The following is a 15,417-nucleotide window of genomic DNA, read 5'->3' as shown; positions in this document are numbered from 1 at the left end:
CCACGGCAGGGGCAGTTCCCGTGTGTCTCAGGCAGGTTTGGGGGGCAAATCCCCCCTCTCACCCCAGGGGCTGCCACATGGTGGGGTCCAGCCCGTGTCCCGGTGCAGGGGGCTGGCAGCCAGGCGGGCTGTCGGCGCCAAGCGCGGGCTTGGCTCTGCTCCGGGGCCTCGCCGGCACCGCTCTGTCCTTATTAGGGCAGCAGCACTGGGACCCTCCCTCCAGGGGGTGCGAGTGGCCCCCCTCCCCAACCTGCTCCCCCATGGGCTGGTGTGAGGGTGGCAGCATCTCGAGGGGTCTGGTGGCCCTGCGGAGCCACACTCCAGCCCCACATCGGTCAGCTGTGGGGAAGGGGAGGGAAGAGGGATGGTTCATGGCATCCCCCCCAGGCAGGCAGCACTTTGGGGGCTGCCCCATGGGCACCCAGCCCCATCCTGTCCCCCCTCCCTCCTGGCATCCTCATGAGTCCCCCATGATGGCACAGGGCTCCTTCCTTCCCTCCCTCTGCTTTTGCTGGGTGCCCTTAGTGTCTGTTTTTGAGAAACAGCAAATAGCCACTGCCCAATAACCCCCTCCACGCTCCTCCTCTTGGCAAACCAGAGCTGCCGTGGGTTTGTCCTTCCTCTTGAGATGCTGACCCTCTCCCGGCCAGGGAGCTGGCACCACGAGGGGTTTTCCCCTCTGTCCCCGGTGCCACCAGCCCCTTGGTGGCACTGCTTTTGTGTTTGCTCCCCGCCAACAGCCTGGGCGAGAGGCAGCCGGCTGGGCTGGGATCCTGGCAAGCGGCAGGCGGGTCAGATTGCCCACGCGTGCCCCGATGTGCCTGTTTACCTGTGCCCAGTGGCACTCGTGGCCCGTGCTCCTGTCCCGTCCCGGGGTGCCGGCTGGGGAGCTGCCAGCGGGTCTCCCCGGGGTGGGACGCGGGAGGAAGGTGTTTACTTCCATTTCCTTCCTCCTCTGCGCTTCCTCCCCAGCCGGGTCGGGCTGTGGTTTTCCTGGGGTGGAAGGGCAGAAGCCGAGGTTGCCTCTCGCGTCTCAGGCCGAGCCACAGTGCCTGGCATGGCTGAGCCACCCTGGCCAGTGAGAGCCAGCAGCTCCCAGCCCACTGCCAGCTCGGGGGGTGGGGGGTGCTCAGAGCCATGGCTCCCTGCCCTACGCCCCAGGACTGGGTGGGCTGAGGGATGGGCAGACAGACGGACAGCCCTTTGAGGAGCTGGGATGGGGCTTGGGTGCAGCTGGGGGGGAAAGCCCTCAGCAGGGAGGCATTTTGGAGCTGGTGCTGGGGCCGGGACTGGAGCCCCTTGGAGTCCACAGGGGGCTGTTGCCCAGCTCTGGGGTTTGCACCCCCCTTGCCCCAAACCCCTTTTTGGGCAGGAGAGGGGCTGGAGGACCCCAAGGGTGCCCACCCACATTCAAACAGCCATCACTGGCGTGGGGGTCGCAGAGCCTGCAGCCCACAGAGGGTCCGCTGGCAGCGGAGCACGTCGTGGCTCTCTGTCCTGGCGCTTGGCTCCCGGTTTTCCTGCGCGGCTCTGCCCGGGATTAGGGACGGCCGCCTGCAATTGCAGCTCTTCCCAGACAAGCGTCTCGCTCCCCCAAGGCTGGGGCTGGGGCTGCTCGGGGAATGCTGCCGGGGTGGTTTGTCTTGTAGCCTGCTCCAGGAATGTTGGCCAGACGGTCAAATTCTTCTCCCCTCTTGTAAAATGAGTGATGTGGGGCGTCTCTGGGAGAGCAGCCTGCCAGTCCCTCCTCCTCTGGATAAACCTGCCTGGCCCGCACCGCCCTGTCATGGGAACGGGCCCTTTCAACCCCAGCCACAGTAAATACGTGCCCTGCCAAGGCGGAGGGGGAGGCTGCCCCATCTCCCCCCTCTGGCACCCCCCAGCACTGGCCGGGGGGCACGGCTGGCCACGCTGGTGGCCGGGGGTGGCAGCCCATCCCTGTCCCCCCCCTCCATTGCCACCTGGTCCCGGCTCCTCGTCCTGCTGCTTCCCCTCTCCGGGGACGCCTCGCTCTTCCTGTTCTCCTGACGGGAGAGGAGAAATCTGGAGTCTGTCTGCGCCGCTCCCCCCCGCTCCTCCTCCCACCACGTCTCACCCCCCAAGTTGCTGTTTTCCACAGAAATGTCAGGCTCGGCTCTCCTCTCCCCCACTCCTCCTGGTTGTGTTTTTTTTTTTTTCCTCTAATCTTGGCCTTCGTCTCCAATTACTTCTTTCTCTCCTCCCTCTCCCTCCAGAGACCCTGATGGACACGAAGTGGGTGACCTCTGAGTTGGCGTGGACAACTCATCCGGAGACGGGGGTAAGTCTGGAGCCAGCCCTGGTCGCCATCTCCAGAGGGTACAGCTGGCCCCGGCCCTGCGGGAATGGGGGCTGCTGGCCAGCATCTTCGCAGCGCTGGCTGCGTCTTCCCCCTCCCGTCCTCATCCTCTCGCCTCATCAGACCATCTCCTCCTGACTCCGTGCCGGCGGAGCTGGAGTGCCGTGGTCCCTGCCCTGGGTTGCTCTTAGTCACCGTGATGACCAGCAGGGTTGGGACGGGTGGAGGTGCCGCTGCTTCTCTTCCCTGTTGGCGGTGGCCCGGTCCCCCCCACCCTGCTCTGCTCGCCCCGTGTCCGTGGCTGGGGGGGTCTAACCTGCTCCCCTCTTGCCCACAGTGGGAAGAAGTCAGCGGCTACGACGAGGCCATGAACCCCATCCGCACCTACCAGGTGTGCAACGTGCGGGAGGCCAACCAGAACAACTGGCTTCGCACCAAGTTCATCCAGCGCCAGGATGTCCAGCGTGTCTACGTGGAGCTGAAGTTCACCGTGCGGGACTGCAACAGCATCCCCAACATCCCCGGCTCCTGCAAGGAGACCTTCAACCTCTTCTATTACGAGTCGGATACCGATTCTGCCTCTGCCAGCAGCCCTTTCTGGATGGAGAACCCCTATATCAAAGTGGATACAATTGCCCCAGATGAGAGCTTCTCCAAGCTGGAGTCTGGCCGCGTCAACACCAAAGTGCGCAGCTTTGGCCCTCTCTCCAAGAACGGCTTTTACCTGGCCTTCCAGGACCTGGGAGCCTGCATGTCCCTCATCTCCGTCCGGGCTTTCTACAAGAAGTGCTCCAACACCATCGCTGGCTTTGCCGTCTTCCCAGAGACCCTCACGGGGGCCGAGCCCACCTCTCTGGTCATCGCCCCAGGCACCTGCATCCCCAACGCGGTGGAGGTCTCCGTCCCCCTGAAGCTCTACTGCAACGGCGACGGCGAGTGGATGGTGCCCGTGGGAGCCTGTACCTGCGCCGCCGGATACGAGCCTGCCCTGAAGGACACCCAGTGCCAAGGTACCTGTGTGGCGGAGCCGCCGTGGCTCCCGTCCCTGCGGAGGTGGCGGTTTTGGGTTCAGTTCTGTCTGTTTTCGAAGCTTTGGGAGGCAGCGGGGTGGTATCTCGGAGTGTCTGAAAGCCTTCGTGGTCCAGGCTGGCGCGATGCCTGTGGTGATGCTGGTCGGCATCCTCAGCAGGAGGTGTCTCCTCCCCAGGAGCCGTGGCTCTCGGCATGGTCCTCAGCAGGGATCCAGCACGTTTATGCCCCTGAGTGTTACCAACCCCCTCCTCTCCCTGCCCCTGCTGCTGTGTCCAGCGTCCCCCCTCTCTCCCCCCTGCCATGCTGGTGGCTGGGGCGAGCGGCTGTTCCTGACAGGCGAGATTCATGCTGTCTGTGCAGAGGCGCTCGGAAGCCCGGTGGCAAGCAGGGCCCCCGCTGGGCTGGCTGCGGGAGAAGCCGTGCCACGCACGCTCCCCCTGCCAGCACCCGGGGCTGGCAGCACAGAGGGGGGAGCAGCAGGAAGGCGGGGGAGCCAGAGCTCCCCGTCCCTGCTCGGAGGGGAGGGAAGAGCATCCTCACCCTGCACGGGGAGATTTTGGGGATGGAGAACCCCAAAATGGGTGGCAGGATGGCCCCGTGTGGGTCCTGCAGGGCCGTGCTCTCCTGTGACAGCTCTGGTGCCGTTCTTTTCACCCCAGCTTGGGCATGATGACAAGGAAAATAATCTGCCCAGATGGATGTTGCTTTTCCTCGGGGTGATTTTGTTTCTGGGAGCTGTCTCCGGCACGCAGGACCCTGCCCCCAGGGTGGTTCGAGTTCAGGGCAGAGGGGTCCCCGCTGCCCTGGGCTGGAGGCGTCGCTGAGGGAGCATGCTGATGACGGGATGCTTGGCGCCAGCCCTTTGCTCTTGGCAGAGTGGTGTGATTTGGGACAGCCCATGACGTGGGGCTTGGGCCAGGCCGAGCTTTGGGAGCTCCGTAGCTGTCGGCCGCGCCACTGCAGCTGCTCAGGGATGGCTCAGCCTCCGCGGGGCCAGGGCTTTGCTGGGGGACTGGAGCCTCAGGCACCGTTGGTGGCTTCGGGGTCAGGCTGCTTGTGCCCTGCCCCTTGCGTCAGGCTCCTCCTGGGGCAGATGGATACCAACATCCATCAGTGGGCAAGGAGCCCACACTTAGAAATGTACATTGGGGTCCCCAGGGGGCTGGGAACCTGGTTTCCTTCGTGCTTGGGCTGGGAGATCTTGGACCATATGGGGCATTTGCTCTTCCCCAGTGGGTTTGGGCACAAGGTGACACCGTTTGAAGCCACCCTCCGGGCTGTGTCCACCAGCGGGACGTTCCCAGGCAGGAACAAGGGCTCCTCGAGGCAAGATCCCCTCCCCGTGTCCCCTCAGCCAGGCAGGCCCCCTCGCAGCAGCATTCCCACCACCTTTAGTGTGTGTGTCCCCCCCCAAGGCTCGGCTTCCTCCCCAGTGCTCGGGGAAGCACACGGAGCCGCGGGCACGTCTCCCCCCGGCAGCCTGCCCTCGCTGGGCAGCAGCGGCCATGTCCTCACGTTTCTCTGGGAAAGTTGCACGGCGCTCGGGAGGATCAGATTTTCCACCATATGATGGTGTGTGTTTTAAGTGGAAACAGCTGAAGAAGGAAGGGCTGGGAGAAAAGCCCGGAGCCTCAGCCCTCCTTCCCTGCTCTCAGATGGACGTTCCCCCTGCCCCGTTTCAGCTCTCAGCCCCCATGGCACAGGGAGAGGTGGGGATGTGGCCCTACGGAGATGGGGTGCAGTCACTGCTGCCCCGGGGAGCCCTCTGAGGCTTCACCACGGTGGTGAGGAGCGCTCCGGAGTGCCAGATGGCATTTTAATAAATAACAATACCCGGTTACCGCTTAGATGGGATAAGCCCTGTTGTAAATCTCCCCCTTTCCCCAGACTTTCAGTGGCCTTTGAAGATCTCCTCCTCCTCCTCTTTATCTCCATCCAGAGCCAGGATTAGACCTGGCATTCAGACCTGTCACAAAGCAGCCTGTATCCCGGTCCCCGGGGAGCGGGGCTCATCCCGCCGGGGCCAAGGGCTGTTTCTTTGGCACGCTTTGTAGCGCGACGCGCCGGGGCTGGTATCCGCCGCTCTCGTCCCGAGTTGCCACAGCATTGATTTGGCATCTCATTCTCAGCCTCATTATCTTTATTTAATTAGCACGCGGCCCTTCTGGGGGTTGCGCTGCTTCCCACACGCTCCCCGCCAGGCAGAGCTGCGGAGGCAGCTCTTGCAGGAGGAAGAGGAGCTGCTGGCCGGGGAGGGGGATGAAGGCTCCTTCGTCCCCCAGGCCCTGCAGTCCCCCATCCCTCCTCTGTGTGGTTTGTGAGCACTCAAGTAATTTGGGGGATTTGGTGCTGAGGCGCAGAGCAGCCCCACGGGCAACACCTGCCCGAAAACACGCTGGATTCACTGGGATTTGCACCCTTGTGTCACCAGCTTCACCCAAAGGCAGGCGGGGCTGGGGGCTGGCTGGCCCCTGGGCCGGGGCTGGCAGCGAGCCCCCTGCTCATGGGGCCTTCGATGCCTCTGGGGGGTCCTGGGGAAGGGGACAATGGTGTGGTGCTGGTGATGGACCCCAAAGCCCCCAGGAAGATCACATAGTTTGACACTGCACTCTCCTCACACCTATTTCCCAGCTGTTGAGTCCCTTCCCTGCTCTCTCCGCATGCTGTATATCTGAGCGCAGCCCGTAGGCAACAGCAGGTCAGGCTGGGGCCAAAATTTGGATTTCTGCGAATATAAATTTCCTTTGCAATCAGTGACTAATGGGAACATCACACCGAATTTAATAAATAAATAAATTTTAAAAAATGCCAAGCCAGCATGGCGGTTGCCAACTGTTTGCAGGTTTGCATTGCGACATGGGCGGGCGGTGTGAAACCCAGGAAGTGAAACTGCCTGCTGTTAATTGCCCCGCTGCCTCATCAAAGGGGCCGGCGGCCGGGCTACTGCCGGCCAGCTCCACAATGGCCCACTTGTAACGCGGTCGGTCGAGGAAATCTGCCCCGCCATCCCTCCTCTGACCTGCTCCCTCTCCACAGGCAGCTTTGCTTTGTGATTTTTTTTTTCCCTTTTTTTTTCTTTTTAGGAAAAAAAAAAACCAAACCAAAACTGGTTTCCCGCCTGTTCCTTGGATGCCACTGTTCCAACCCCCAAGGGCTCTTTCCCTTCTCTCCCCTTCAAATTTAGCCTGTTCACTTCTGGACTGCGCTAGCGTGAAATATTTCCACCCAAGGGTGATTTTCTTTAAAAAAAAAAAAAAAAAAATCTAAGTGCCTTTTAAGAGTCAGTTAAAAAGAGCGTTACCGCCTTGGCTGTAGCCAGGCTGTGGCTTCCAGAGCCGTGCCGGTTCGGAAAGCACCGCTCGGCCCCGCGAACCCCGCTGTTGCCTGTAAGGAAATTCCAGGGACAAAGGGATGCGATGGGTTTAATTTATCTCTGCTCAAGTTCTGCTGCCATCCTGCCCGGAGCAATACTGCTGGAAGGATGCTGCTGGGCAGGGCCAGCGCCACACGGATGGGGAGCAGTGAGACCCAAAAGGGGGTAGTTTTGGGCTGATGTTTCCTGATATTCTGTGGGCTGTCCCCCCTTCCTTTCCTGAGGGGGGGACCCCGATGTTTTGAGGATGGGCATGGGTTCGTTGCTGCTCGCTCGCATCTCATGCGGTGATGGAGGCTGCCTGTGGGATGAGCCATGGCTCTCTGCTGCTGCAAGGAGGGGGTTATTTTGGTGTTTTTACCGCTCCCTCACTGGGGGGGTGTCCGGGTTTGGGAAGAGCAGCCGCCTCTTGCCTCAGCTGCAGCAGAACCCACACCTGGAAGTGGGCAACCAGTGAAAATCCTGGCAGGGCTGTCAGGAGCCGGGTGAGGGTGGGCAGGGGGTGCAGGGGCAGTTCTGCAGCAACTCCAGGGCTGCCTTACTGCATCCCCCCCCCTCCGCAGCCCATCCCCTCTGTCAGGCCGGGCTGCATCCCCCTCCCCTCGCACCGGCGGCTCCTCTGTGGAACGGGGAGCTCCGCTTCGGTTCCCTGACCCGTCACCCCGTGGCTGTCACCAACTGTCATTGTCTCCCCGGAGGTGACGGCGGCCCGGCGCCGGGAGACGTGCTCTGTGCACGGAGGTTCAGGGTTGTTATTTTATTTGAGGACGTTTCGGCAGGAAAAGCACTCGTGGAAGGCTCTGGGCAGGGAGAGGGGAGCCTGGCTCCGGCTGGATGGAGGCACGTCCCGGCTCCGGGCCCGTTCCCCGACGTGCCAGCCAAGGCAGCGGTTGTTGTAGAGGCAGTTTCTTGCCGAGAAAGAGATGACACAGCGGCTTATCCACCGGGGACCTGGGATCAGCTTTCAGCTCGGTTACAGCCTTCAAACGTGGCGGCTGAGAGCTGTCACGCTGCCACCGAGGTCTTTACGCTCTGATTTATGAATCAGGGTTGGAAACTTAAACACTGTAGCGCATCCGGACCTCGGTCCCGCTCCTCTTCCCTGCAGGATGGGGCTGGGATGAGGCTGGTCCCCTTCCTGATGGGGTGGGGGGGGTGTGGAGGAATTGCCTCCATCCCTGTGTTAGTGCTAGGCATTCCTGGGGGCGGCAGGGACCTCCCCGTCCCTTCCTCCCATGTCCTGGAGAGCGGGACACACTGTCCCCTCCATGCCACGCTGGGGCCATCAGCTCACACGAGCTCTCCCAGCTTTGCTCTCCCCCTACAAGCCTGTTATTTCAAGGGGGGGAGGTTGTCCCTGATGGATCTGGGCTCCTGTCCATAACCGAAGCGTGTTTGGCAGCTTTCTGAGCCCGGAGCGTTCCTGTCCAAGAGGTTTCAGTCATCTCTCATTCCTCAGCAATCTGGTTCCGTATGTGTGGATCTGCATCCACCCAGTCTGAGCCGCCAGGACTCCGGCTGGGGTGGGAGGTGCTGGGTGCTGAGGAAGCTCTGCTACCCCTGGGCATCAGCCGTCCTCCTCTTGGCGTCTGGTGAGGGGTTGGGTGGCCCAGGCTGGGGGACGGGAGCCCTGGACACGCTGGCCAGGGGCTTCCACGGCTGGCAGAGGAGCAGGTCTGCCCGGGCTGGGCTGGGCTTTCCTCTCCGAAGCTCACCCGGAGGCTGGGTGAGCTCAGGTCAAGGAGCTGGAGTGAGCCAAGCCGTGTGGCTGGTCCTGTTCTGGGCCAAGAGGAGCCTCCTTGCCCGAGGGCTCGTGCCCTGGGCGCGGGAACCAGCTCCTGCCACCCGTCCGGCTCCGCAGGTCCCCTCTCAGCAGTGGGGTGTCTCCCCCTGTGATGGGGCTGCTCAGGTGTCCCCCTGCCCGGCAGCACCACCATGGAGGGGGCTTCTCCGGAGCTGCCAGCGCAGCTGCCTGGGCAAACTGGGGGGCCAGGATGGTCTCCCCAGAGCTGCGTGCAGGTCCCCACAGGGCTGGTGTGTGACTCAGCAGCACTCCCTGCCCCACGTGTGGGGCTGGGACCGGCCGGGAAACTTCCAGGGAGGGCATGGGGAGATCCCTCCCAGCAGGAAACTTCCGCTTGGAGCACCGGGAAACCTCCTGCTGTGTGTGGGGTGATGTGGGACAGGCGTGGGAGGGGGGACAGGGGAGGGTTACGTGCCCTCGGGAGCTGCCCCAGCCCCAGCAGATCAAGGAAGATGAGCCTTCCTCCAGGGCTGTGGGTGCTGATGCCACCCCAGCCGTGGCAAGTGGGGTGATGGCAAAGCAGAGCCAGCCCCGGCAGGTCTCTTGCCACGGGCCCCACTGCCCTGGGGCAGCTCTGCGATAAATCAGGCTGTTTGGAGACGTGGGTCGGGTTCCCTTGGCTCGAGTGCCATTAATCCTCTCACGGGCCCCTCGTGAGGACAAAACGCCCCCGCGGTGCCAGCCAGGCCGGATCCTGGGACTTGTGGCTCCTTGAAGGACCCCGCTCGGAAGCGGGGGAAGGAGGTGGCGGCGATGCTGGAGCAGCTCTTTAGCCAAGGACCTGCAGGAATGTTTTAATCTCGCTCAGGCTCCACTTGAGTGGGACTCAGGAGGTGCCACCGCCCCGGGGCTGAGAAGTGGCTGAAGAGCCCGAGGGTTTTCAGAGGGTTTGGGGCTAAGTGGCTGCATTTTGGGGCTGCAGAGGCCCCTGAGTGGCCACGTTTGGGGCTGCAGTGGGCAGGGCTGAGGGGTCCCTTCCTTCCCGGCCTTATTCTCCTGGGGGAACGGGTCACTGACCCCATGGAGGGTGCTGGAACCCAGCAGGGAAAAGGGTTTTTTCACAGCAAAGCGCTGGGGAAGTGCAGTGGAGAAACAGAATGGGGGCCTGACCCCCGTACGGCTGCTGGCGACCAGCTCTTCCCATCCCTGGCCATCTCCTGGGCAGAGCTGTGCCTGTGCCGGTCGCACACTGTCACCTGCCCTGGTGACATCCCTGGACATGGCTGATGGCAACTGTAAAGTGGCTGGTGGTCCTCAAGCCACTGATGGGAGACTCGGGCAGGGAGTGACGAAAGGCTCTGCCCAGCCTCGGGGGGCAACAGTGGATGTTTTCTGGGTGCCTTTACTAACTGAGGTTTGTTTTTCCTTCCTCCAGCCTGCAGCCCGGGAACCTTCAAGTCCAAGCAGGGGGAAGGTCCCTGCTCTCCCTGTCCCCCCAACAGCCGAACCACCTCCGGAGCTGCAACGGTCTGCACCTGCCGGAACGGCTTTTTCCGGGCAGACACGGACCCCGCAGACAGCGCCTGCACCAGTGAGTCCTGCCCCGGGCCAGGAGGGGAGATACCCCAGGTTGGGGGGTTAGGGGGAACGTGCTGTGCTGACCCTGACCCCCACATTTCCACCCTCCCCCCGCAGGCGTCCCCTCTGCCCCCCGCAGCGTCATCTCCAACGTGAACGAGACGTCACTGGTGCTGGAGTGGAGCGAGCCGCAGGACACGGGCGGGCGGGATGACCTGCTCTACAACGTCATCTGCAAGAAGTGCAGCGTGGAGCGGCGCCTCTGCACCCGCTGCGACGACAACGTGGAGTTCCTGCCGCGCCAGCTCGGCCTCACCGAGCGCCACATCTACATCAGCAACCTCATGGCCCACACCCAGTACACCTTCGAAATCCAGGCCGTCAACGGCATCTCCAACAAAAGCCCTTTCCCGCCCCATTTCGCCTCCGTCAACATCACCACCAACCAGGCAGGTGAGCAGAGCTGCCGGGGAGCCGGGGCTGGCTCTCTCCGCCGCAGAGCCCAGCCAGGATTTCTTGCTGACAGCCCTCGGAGGCTGCGGGCCTTCTGTGCTGCCGCGTTGCTGCATCTAATCCCCTGGGTGAATTCTCTTCTCCGTTTAACGCCTGTCCCTGGAGGAGATGAGATCAGAACGCCTGCCAGTGGAGAAGGGGCAGGGTTGGCAGATGCTCGGGAGAGCTCTGGATCTCCTAGACCTACCCTGGAGATGTTGTTGTGCCTGCTGCGAAGGGAGGAGGAAGGCAGTAAGATTTCTCCCCCATGGGCCTGGGAAGGCTCAGCGCTGGCCCAAACCTCCGCCATCCCCTCCTTCCCCCCGCGCTGGCCCGGCTCCAGCCTGCTGGTAATCGCCAGACGCCGCGCTCTGATCTGATTTCACGGGTCTCCTCGCTGGGTGGGGCATGGACCTCCTGGCAAGTGGAGCAGGCGAAGAAAGCCCCGTTTGGCAGTTTCCTTCCCTGAACCAGTTTGCAGCTAGGGACGGGGCAAAGTCTTGTCTCAGTACTATTTCCAAGGGTCCCCATGTCCCTCACCACCTCAGCTGCACCGCAGTGAGATCACAGCTCCCCGTGGGGATTGGTGGGAGCCCAGTCTCGATGCTTTCCCACCCCTTTCCACTGGGATTATCTGAGCGGGTCCCAGGCAGAGAGTCCCCTGGGCTGACGTGGGGTGGTGGAGTGGGGAGCCTGGCACGGGTGGCTCATTCCCTGCCCTCCTTCCTAGCCCCGTCGGCCGTGCCTACAATGCACCTGCACAGCAGCACCGGCAACAGCATGACGCTGTCCTGGACTCCCCCGGAGAGACCCAACGGCATCATCCTTGACTATGAGATCAAGTACTCGGAGAAGGTAAAGCAGGAGGCAGAGCTGCCTTTCCCCTTCTCTAATCCCTCTGGCAAAAAGGGTTCCCACAGAGACAGTGCCTGGGGGATGGAGGGGCAGCAGAGGAGTTGTGGCTTCGCAGAGGTGACCCCCCCGTCTCTCCCCTGTAGCAAGGCCAGAGCGATGGCATTGCCAACACGGTCACCAGCCAGAAGAACTCGGTGCGGCTGGATGGACTCAAGGCCAACGCTCGCTACATGGTGCAGGTCCGGGCACGCACGGTGGCTGGGTACGGCCGCTACAGCCTCCCCACGGAGTTCCAGACCACGGCCGAGGATGGTAGGTCCCAGGACGGGGCTGCTTTTGTCCCCCCGGCCCTCCTGTGCCTGCCCCTTCCCTGGCATCACTTCCATCCCTGCCTCTCCCTCCGCCAGGCTCCACTGGAAAGACTTTCCAGGAGCTGCCTCTGATCGTGGGCTCGGCCACCGCCGGGCTGCTCTTCGTCATTGTCGTGGTCATCATCGCTATCGTCTGCTTCAGGTACTGGCTTTGCAGGGACGGGGTGGGGGGTCAGAGCTGGGTTTGGGGACTGCCCCAGGCCGTCTTCTCCCAAGGGATGGCTCTGCTCGCTCCCTGCCGGAGCGGGAGCTCTCTGGCACGCGCCCTGCTGGGATTTGGAAGCTGGCAGCCCGTGTCTTTGCCCCATCAGGAAAGGGATGGTTACTGAACACCTCCTCTCGTCTCCTTTGGGCAGGAAGCAGCGCAACAGCACGGACCCCGAGTACACGGAGAAGCTGCAGCAATACGGTGAGTGTGGGCCCAGCCAGCGGGCTCTGCCTGCCCTCCCCCAGCTCCTGCCCCCTGTGCAAGCCAAGGGGTGGCCTTCACTAGCCAGGGACCGGGAGGGACGGGCCACAGCCAGCCGAGCTGCCCCGGCACGTCTCACCTGTGTTGTGTCCCTCCCGGTGATGACTCCTGTGCCCTTGCAGTCACCCCTGGGACGAAGGTCTACATCGACCCCTTCACCTACGAGGATCCCAACGAAGCCGTCCGGGAATTCGCCAAGGAGATCGACATATCCTGCGTCAAAATCGAGGAGGTCATTGGAGCAGGTCAGTCCCGGGGCTGTGCACAGAGGCTGCTGACACTGCCAGCTGTCACCCTGCCGTGTGGCTCACCCTGCTGTCCCTCATCCCCCTCCCCACCACAGGGGAGTTCGGTGAGGTGTGCCGTGGGCGCCTGAAGCTGCCCGGCCGCCGCGAGATCTTCGTGGCCATCAAGACCCTGAAGGTGGGCTACACGGAGCGGCAGCGGCGGGACTTCCTGAGCGAGGCCAGCATCATGGGCCAGTTCGACCACCCCAACATCATCCACCTGGAGGGGGTGGTGACCAAGAGCCGCCCTGTCATGATCATCACAGAGTTCATGGAGAACTGCGCGCTTGACTCCTTCCTCCGGGTGAGAACCCATCCCCTCCCACCCGGGGCTGGGGGTGCCGGGCGTGGGGGATCCGAGCCCCCCTTCTCCATCCCTCTGCATTGTCCTGCTGGCATCCCCAGGGCTAAACCTCCTGCGGTGGGGAGAGAGGGGTGGCTGTAGGGACAGGGGAAGTGGTGACAGCACATTGGGATCCTTTCCTGCTCCGTTTGGGACGCTGCAAACCCTTCTGGTCTCTCCCCCGGCAGCTGAACGACGGGCAGTTCACGGTGATCCAGCTGGTGGGAATGCTGCGCGGCATCGCCGCCGGCATGAAGTACCTGTCGGAGATGAACTACGTGCACCGGGACCTGGCCGCCCGCAACATCCTGGTCAACAGCAACCTGGTCTGCAAAGTGTCCGACTTCGGGCTCTCCCGCTTCCTGGAGGACGACCCGGCCGACCCCACCTACACCAGCTCCCTGGTACGGGGCACTCGGGGGGGAATCTGCCGGTCCTGGGGCGGGGGGAGACACCCCAGCTGCCTGCTCAATACCAGAGCCGTGTTTCCCTGCAGGGGGGCAAGATCCCCATCCGATGGACGGCTCCCGAGGCCATCGCCTACCGCAAATTCACCTCGGCCAGCGACGTGTGGAGCTACGGCATCGTCATGTGGGAAGTGATGTCCTACGGGGAGCGACCCTACTGGGACATGTCCAACCAGGACGTAAGTGCTCCCTTGGAGGCTGGGGGGGCCTGTGGGCCAGCTGTGGGGGGCCTGGGGGTGGCTCACAGCCTGCCTCCGCCTGTCTCTCCCCAGGTGATCAATGCCGTGGAGCAGGATTACCGCCTGCCGCCCCCCATGGACTGCCCCACGGCGCTCCACCAGCTGATGCTGGACTGCTGGGTGCGGGACCGCAACCTTCGGCCCAAGTTTGCACAGATCGTCAACACGCTGGACAAGCTCATCCGCAACGCTGCCAGCCTGAAAGTCATCGCCAGCGTCCAGTCGGGGTCCGTGGCACCCCCACCTCCAGCCAGGGCTTCCCCCAGGCCCGGGGAGCACGGGAGTGGTCGGGACTGGAGATGTGGGAGGGCAGGGAGGACAAGAAACCTCCCCCAGTTCCACCACTCCATCCCCGGCTACCTGTGACCCCTGGTTCTCTCGTCCTTTAGCATCTCCCAGCCCCTCCTGGACCGCACCGTCCCCGACTACACCACCTTCACCACTGTGGGAGACTGGCTGGACGCCATCAAAATGGGGCGGTACAAGGAGAACTTCGTCAACGCCGGTTTCGCCTCCTTCGACCTGGTGGCACAGATGACTGCAGAGTAAGTGGAGGAGGGAGAGGGCTGGGGCACATCGTCCCGTGCCTCTCCCCCCTGGAGAACTGAGCTGTGGGGGGAGATTTTCCAAGTGGGTTAAGGCCTGGGATTCAGCATCCGGGTCCCCCGTGGGGTTAGAGAGACCCAGAGCTCGGCAGAGGGCTGTACCGAGGGGTCTCTTGGGGTAGATGGGGCAGGGCCAGGTGCCGGTGCTGCGGCTGGCAGGGGCTGAGTGTTCCTTTCTCCCTGCAGGGACCTGCTGAGGATAGGGGTGACGCTAGCAGGGCACCAGAAGAAGATCCTGAGCAGCATTCAGGACATGAGGCTGCAGATGAACCAGACGCTCCCGGTGCAGGTTTGACCGCAGGGGACTCCGCATTGGAACGGACCGAGGGGACCTGCCCACCCGGCTGGGTTTGCGGTGCAGCCCGGCTCCCCGTTTCCCCCGCCCGCGGCGCTCCTCCGCCTGGGACGGTCGCCTGGGACAGGACGGGACGGGCCGCCCTTCCCGGGAGCGGAGGCGCTCGTGCCGAGAGGGAGCCCGGCTCTTCGTCCCGTGCCCTGGCACGGCGAGGCAGCAACGCGTCTTCATATTGAAGATGGATTATGGGACGGAGACGGCGCATCCCGCGTGCCGCCCTGTCTCGGTGCTCATCGGTTTGAAGAGTTGTTCTGCTTCTTGGATTTCTTTTCACCCCGTTTCCCCCCTCCCCGAGTCCTCACCTCCCGTCCCTCCCCGAGGCCACAGACTGTTGAACCCCCTGCTGACTCCAGCAGACACGTCCAAGCCTTCCCTGACTCTGGTCCCCGCGGGGACGCGGCCGGGGGGAGGCCGAGCCGGCGGCAGGGCTGGGGGGCCACGGGCCCCCAGACAATCACTCCTCCTCCTCCAGCCCCGCCGGCCCCTGCGCAGGAGGGTCTGCACTGGAACGTGTCCCAAGGGAAGGCTTCAGTCCCTTTCTTGGCTTTGCACGCCAGAACCCCAACCCCACGAGATTTACTATGCAGGGAGTTAGGCAAAAAAAAAAAAAAAAAAAAAAAAAAAAAAAAAAAAAATTTAAAAAAAAAAAAAAAAAAAAAAAAAAAGGTCTGAATGCTGAGATCCAAACTCCTGAAAAATTCTAGTTCCCTCAGACCTCATTCCTATAGAACTGTGACATATCTGAAGAAAATTTTTTCTTTAATTTTTCACCCTTCTTTTTTGGATGGTATTTTGTGGGAATATGGGGGGGGGGGGGGGGGGGCTCAGCTGCCCCACGGGGGTCCTTCTCCTCCCGGGCTGGCTCCGTGCCCCTCTCTGCTCCCCCCAGC

At 62.8% G+C, this 15,417-nt stretch overlaps 1 protein-coding gene across 2 annotated transcripts; it reads left to right on the top strand.

Moving 5' to 3' along the window:
* The first annotated feature begins 2,215 nt into the window (after positions 1–2,215).
* Positions 2,216–15,141, top strand: EPHB3 (EPH receptor B3). Of its 2 annotated transcripts, none has more exons than XM_014939920.1 (15): positions 2,216–2,299; positions 2,655–3,327; positions 9,902–10,057; positions 10,162–10,497; positions 11,267–11,391; positions 11,535–11,703; positions 11,799–11,904; positions 12,119–12,171; positions 12,354–12,476; positions 12,575–12,822; positions 13,050–13,265; positions 13,358–13,507; positions 13,601–13,794; positions 13,957–14,112; positions 14,359–15,141. In XM_014939920.1, the coding sequence occupies exons 1-15, from the start codon at positions 2,243–2,245 to the stop codon at positions 14,465–14,467; spliced, it is 2,871 nt and encodes a 956-aa protein (XP_014795406.1). In that variant the 5' UTR covers positions 2,216–2,242; the 3' UTR covers positions 14,468–15,141. The 2 variants fall into 2 exon arrangements, with proteins under 2 accessions (XP_014795406.1, XP_014795405.1); XM_014939919.1 differs by having other exon boundaries at positions 2,243–2,299; positions 12,074–12,171.
* The last annotated feature ends 276 nt before the right edge of the window (positions 15,142–15,417 follow it).

Source organism: Calidris pugnax, unplaced genomic scaffold (genome assembly GCF_001431845.1).
Source record: "Calidris pugnax isolate Ruff unplaced genomic scaffold, ASM143184v1 scaffold94, whole genome shotgun sequence".
Lineage (NCBI taxonomy): Eukaryota > Metazoa > Chordata > Aves > Charadriiformes > Scolopacidae > Calidris > Calidris pugnax.
This window is presented reverse-complemented; position numbering and strand designations above follow the sequence as displayed.

Excerpts from the sequence above, each read along its gene's own strand:
- EPHB3 (XM_014939919.1), top strand. The coding sequence starts at position 2,243 with ATGGACACGAAGTGGGTGACCTCTGAGTTGGCGTGGACAACTCATCCG. Across the intron at positions 3,328-9,901 it reads GAAGGACACCCAGTGCCAAG|CCTGCAGCCCGGGAACCTTC; the intron begins GTACCTGTGTGG and ends TCCTTCCTCCAG. Across the intron at positions 10,058-10,161 it reads CGCAGACAGCGCCTGCACCA|GCGTCCCCTCTGCCCCCCGC; the intron begins GTGAGTCCTGCC and ends CTCCCCCCGCAG.